Below are 5,721 nucleotides of genomic sequence, written 5' to 3'. Positions count from 1 at the left end.
TTGGAGGGGGTCATGCTGGGGGGTTTGATGCTAGAGAGTTTGATGGCTTTGATGCCAGAGGGTTTGGAGGGGCTAATGCTGGGGGGTTTGATGCTGGAGGGGTTGGAGGGGGTCATGCTGGGGGCTTTGATGCCAGAGAGTTTGATCCTGGGTGGCTTTGATGCCGGAGGGTTTGGAGGAGCTAATGCTGGGGGGTTTGATGCTGGAGGGGTTGGAGGGGGTCATGCTGGAGGGGTTGATGCTACAGAGTTTGATCCTGGGTGGGACTAATGCTGGAGGGTTTGGAGGGGCTCATCCCGGAGGGTCTGATCCTGGAGGGTTTGGAGGGGTGATGCTGCCTGAGGCGGGGGACGGACTACACGGGACCCGTGGAGGTCCCGTCCAGCCCCACGGCCGAGAGGAGCTCAGCCCTGCCCAAGAAACAACTCCGTTTTCTGCCCCTTTCACCGCCGTGAGACTGGACCGGATGGAGCCGGGGTCTGCCCATCCTCATGCTCCCGTTCATCGGCGCAGCGTCTGCTTCCAGCCCCTCGGCAGCAGGCTGGCACCTTCACGGCTGGGTCACAAGCCAGGGGCAGGTGCCTGGTTTCAACACCCATGCCCCCTCTCCCCGCAGGTGCCTTCTGCATCCCCTTCTACGTGCCCTATGTGCTGACGGGGAGGTGGACCTTCGGGAAAACCTTCTGCAAGCTCTGGCTGGTCATTGATTATCTGCTCTGCACCTCCTCGGTCTTCAACATCGTCCTGATTAGCTATGACAGATTCCTCTCCGTGACAAGAGCGGTGAGTACCAACATGGCAAAGGATGGCAGGATCCCCCTCCCCTCCCTTTCTTCTCTGCACGCTAATTAAAAGCCTTTTGGATCCCCAGAAATGACGATTTGTTTAGCCTGGTGACAGCAGCAAACAAGTCTCAGAAAACATACAATGCACTGGAGCCCCTTGGCTTCAGATTACGATTGTTGTCTGACACAATCAAATGGTTTGAGGTTCAAACTCCATTATGCAGGTTGTCCCTCACCAGCTGACAGGGAAAGAAGGTGTTTGAGTGACAGCCAGTCTCTCCGAGTGAAGCAAGCAGGCCTTTTATTAGCTCCCCATGCTTATTATTTCCAGGAGAACAAACTGATCGCAACAGGAGCTCCAGCAGACAGCTAGGGGAGCTTGCTCGCGAGTGCAGAGGAGTTCAAGGCTAGCGCCTGCAAGCAAGGCCAGGTTACTTTGGTACCAGGGAAGGATGCTCAACACCTTGCACAAGCTGGTCAGCAAAGCAGGGGATTTAAGGCTGTTCTGCCTGGCTCCAAGTCTGAAATGAAATCTCTGCAAACGTGGCCCAAGTCATCGCGGGGATTCAGAGCCGAACTCCTACTGAGTTCGAGGACATCTGGATGCGAGGCTCAGCAGGGCAAAATCCATCAGCTGGGGCCCTGACGCTCCCCGAGTTCCACTTCCAGCCCTGACAATGGCTCGCTTGTACAGCCTTAATGGCGCTGAGCCTCGGTTTACCCATCTGTAAAATGGGGGCAACCCCCCCACACTAGTTGCTTAGAGCGGGCTGAGCTGCATATTCAGATTCATCAACCTAAGGGGTGGTTATCTACCCGACATGTACTGACTCAATTCCTTTACGGTGTAAAGCCAGGTCGTGAGCCAGGTGTATTTTTGGAGCTGAAAACCAGGGGTCTCATTTCTTACCAAGGGAGCATGTGAAATATCTAGCAATTGTGTCCATTGCCTACCGGGCAAAGATTTGTTAGACTGCTGTAATATTGCCTAGCAGCTTTGCCAGAAACACTGCAGTTCACCTGTAAAGCAGGCTAAACCAGTTGGTATTTTTGGTCACGTCTAAGAAAAGATTTCCCCTCCCCAGGTCACATACCGAGCCCAGCAAGGCAACATGAAGCAAGCGGTGCTGAAGATGGTGATGGTGTGGGTGTTAGCCTTCCTGCTTTACGGACCCGCAATTATCAGCTGGGAATACATCACAGGCCAGAGTAACATCCCGGATGGGGAATGCTACGCTGAGTTTTTCTACAACTGGTATTTCCTCATGACAGCCTCCACCCTGGAGTTCTTCGCGCCCTTCATCAGCGTCATGTTTTTCAACCTGAGCATCTACATGAACATTCAGAGGCGCACCAAAATGCGCCTGGATATCTTTCATGAAGTGCACAGCCAGCCCTTCACAGAAGAGATGGAAACGAGCCCAGAAGCAAAGCTGTCTTTGAAATGCTGCAAGTGGGAGCAGAAGGAGCCAGCCGAGTCCCCAGACCTTCCAAAATGCGACATGTCGCAAGCAGCTGCTGAGGCCAGTCCGAGCCCCAGAGATGCGCTGAACGCAGGCTTGAAGAGCCCTGGGAAGCCAAAGACCTTCAGCAAAAAGAACTGGAAAACCTCAGCCTCTACCCCGTCTTTAGAGAAACGGATGCAGATGGTCTCCCAGGGCATCACGCAGCGGTTCAGGCTTTCCAGGGACAAGAAAGTGGCAAAATCCCTAGCAGTTCTTGTAGGCATTTTTGGGATTTGCTGGGCACCATACACCCTCCTCATGATCATCCGAGCTGCTTGCCACGGCCACTGCATCCCTGACTACTGGTACGAGGCCTCCTTCTGGCTCCTGTGGATCAACTCTGCCATCAACCCCGTGCTCTACCCCCTCTGCCACTACAGCTTCAGAAGAGCGTTCATCAAACTCCTGTGCCCCAAGAAGCTCAAGATCCAACCGCACAACTCCCTCCAGCACTGCTGGAAGTGAGTTGATTCTCCCAATTCAGTCACTCCCGTGGATGAGTTTGCTGCAATTCGGGATGCTGGAAGAGCGGAGCGGTCGCTCTTTCAGGGAGCAGGTAGCAGCATATTTAGTATTAGCTTCTCATGTGCTATTGATGGGGACAAAACTTGGGAGACGGGCAGGGTTCACTTAATGCAGTGCCACTTAGCTACGTGCTTTCCCACACACGTGTACAAAAGGCCGCTCGTGCCAAAGTGGGGATGCCATTTATTGAAAAAAAGAAAAGCCCAATGTCAGTCTCATCTAGCCCCCTTTAACGAATACACAGCTTAGCCATTGGCAAGCTAGATATTGCTTGGGAATGCAAGGTTCCCCACTTACAGGTGCACGTGAGCAAATGTCTCGAACATTTCCTTTGCCGGGGGAGGGAAAAAACCAACCTTATTCATTACAAACTATTGGTGCTGCAGTAGTATCTAAGACGAGAGTCATAGCCCAAGACTCTGCTACTGTGCTGTACACAACAGTGGACAGTTGTCAGTCCCAGAGAGCTAATAACCTAAGCATCAGATAAGGGAAGATAAGGAGACAATACCGAGCAGCATGAAAAGCAGGGACCAGGGTGCACCAGCTGGCTGTCATAAGCTATCCATGTGTGTCTGTAACTGTGATTTCCTGTCATTAGAGCAGATAAACCCCTCTGGTCAGCAGATGCCACGGATGCTCTATGCCCACGTTACATACCCGCGAGCAGAAGCTGCAAGCCTTTTTCAAAGCTTTTGTTGCATTCGAGGAGGGGTTTTCACCGCTTGTCCAAGGGCCTGCGTTAGAAGCCGAGCGCTGTGATTCAGGCCTGTCCAACCATCAGCAGCCGTGGTCCGTGCTAGTGGGAACCACACGCCAGGCAGAGCGAGAGAGGCGGAGGCAGCAGGGTGGAAACCTGGGGGCCACTTGTTAACTCCTCGCAGGCCGCATGCAGCCTACCGGTTGGGGGACAGTTCTGCTTCCCAAATCACCAGATCTCCAGGATTTCCATGTGCACCACCTCTGGGCCCCGTCTGCACTTGACCAGGTGCTCGCTGGAGTGGGGAGGGAGGGAGGGATAGTCCTGGTCCTGGTCTCCTTCTCCCCCTCCCATAATATTCCACGTGGCATTTGCCCATGGCACAAGGCTGGGGGAAGCAGGTGCTGCTTCGCAGTGCCACATAAGAGCTCCTGGAGGTGCTTCTGTTCTGGGCCCTCTGTTATTTCCCAAGTGAGCGGCCAGGCCTGTGAAGCCCATGATCTTCAAGGCTGTAACACTCCTTGGAGTGCTCTGAAGCAGCTACCTGAAAACTTGCAAGCCCCTTAGTAAGCCTCTGGCTCTCCCAGGGCCGCTCACTGCGACACACACATTCAAGCATCAACTCACCGTTTCCCCATTAGTCCTTTTGATTCTTGCTAAAACTGCAATTAAATTTTGCCATCTTCCACTACCTGATTAAGCATGCCACCCTCTAGGCCTGGAGAGCCTCCCCTCCATCAGCCGCACTACATAAAAATCTCACCTCTTTCAAACAGCTTTCCTCTCTTTTGCTCCCTGTACCCACGCCCTCTTCTGATGTGCTGCCCCGTCTCTCACCTTGGGTTTGTCTCTCTTTCCTCGTTCAGACCACAGGCTCTTTGACTATGCTTGCAAAGTGCCAAGTGGATTTACAAGTACTCGCACAAGTATCCTTCCAAACATAGCTGCATAAGAAATACAGCAAGATTGTTGGTCCCTGTGGGATGCTGGAACTGACATCAGAGTAGTGAGAACTGGAAATTACCTCTGTAATGGGATTCAGCTACAGCATGCATCAGATATTAACTTCTTCACACGCTCAGCCCCGCTGGTGCAACACTGCTAAGTGTGGCCCAGTGAGTAGTTTAAGCCTCTTCTCTGAGATTTTCAATATGTTTGGGGGAAATGAGTGATACAGTGGCAGTCACTGGCATAAGTCTGGTCTGCAAGATCCCATTTAGTAAGCCCCAGGAAGCACTGTCCCCACCTGCCCAGATGACCGATGGCCTTGGGTCAGATAACACACGTGTCCAATTGCAACACTGAGGCTTAGTGGCCCAGGGAGTAGGGCAATAAGTTCGAAAGCCCTGGGTCCTTTGGCACAACACTTTGTCTCTGCTTCCCATCCACTGCTTTGACAATTCTTGCTTTTTTAGACTGTACCCTCTTCTGGGGCGGGGAAGGTTTCTGACTGAGTGCATATTACCTTCTGATTTCAGCAGGGTTCTCAAGATGCTATTGTAACATAAATACATAATAATTAGTTACCATGGCAAAAGCTCAGATTTAGCAGGACAGTATAAAGGAACTGGAGGTCATGAGTCTGAAATTACATCTGCAAATAAGAGGTCCACGCGCTGTCAGGTAGCCCTAAAGTACCCTCTTGACTTTGTGGTTCCCAAGTACACGTCGCTGCTGTCAACATGACTGTGTTTCTTGGCCTTTGCTAGGAATAAAAGAAATAATATACTCATTCCAGTAACATTTGTTGGTTAAATCAGTATTGTCATCTGAAGTCAAATTTTTGTCCTGGCTTGTGTGTGCAGTGTCTGGATCTTGTAACAGGCTCAGTTTGGAAATTATTACATACTGGTTAAGATATATATCCTTTGACACAAGGTATATACTAAGACCTGCTGTTTTGTGTACTGTCAAGTCAACTTGTTCCTTCCTCATCTGCTGCCAACCTGTGGAAAGCTTAATAAAAAGTATTTTTATATGACGTTTGCCAAGTGCTTTATAGAAAAGAGAAAGATGTCTGAACTGTACGGGGCACGTGAACCAATGAAGGTCGTGGTGAAGTCCCACACATCTCGAGTTTATGAACCAGTTTATGAAACAGATAGATTTCTTCTGCCATAGATTAGCCATGCTTGGAGAACACCTCGTGTCCCGAGTGAACGATGCAATTCTTCTCAAGTCCAGCTCTTTTACACCATTTACTTCA

The 5,721-nt window shown here is 51.1% G+C and overlaps 1 protein-coding gene across 1 annotated transcript; it reads left to right on the top strand.

The window, feature by feature from the left end:
- The first annotated feature begins 597 nt into the window (after positions 1-597).
- HRH3 (histamine receptor H3) lies at positions 598-5,496 on the top strand. Its single transcript, XM_019548090.1, has 2 exons — positions 598-783; positions 1,871-5,496. Exons 1-2 carry the CDS (start codon positions 598-600, stop codon positions 2,753-2,755), a joined length of 1,071 nt encoding a protein of 356 aa, XP_019403635.1. The 3' UTR covers positions 2,756-5,496.
- The last annotated feature ends 225 nt before the right edge of the window (positions 5,497-5,721 follow it).

The sequence above is a fragment of the Crocodylus porosus genome, unplaced genomic scaffold (assembly GCF_001723895.1).
Source record: "Crocodylus porosus isolate Cpor-Errol unplaced genomic scaffold, CroPor_comp1, whole genome shotgun sequence".
Classification (NCBI taxonomy): Eukaryota; Metazoa; Chordata; order Crocodylia; family Crocodylidae; genus Crocodylus; species Crocodylus porosus.
This window is presented reverse-complemented; position numbering and strand designations above follow the sequence as displayed.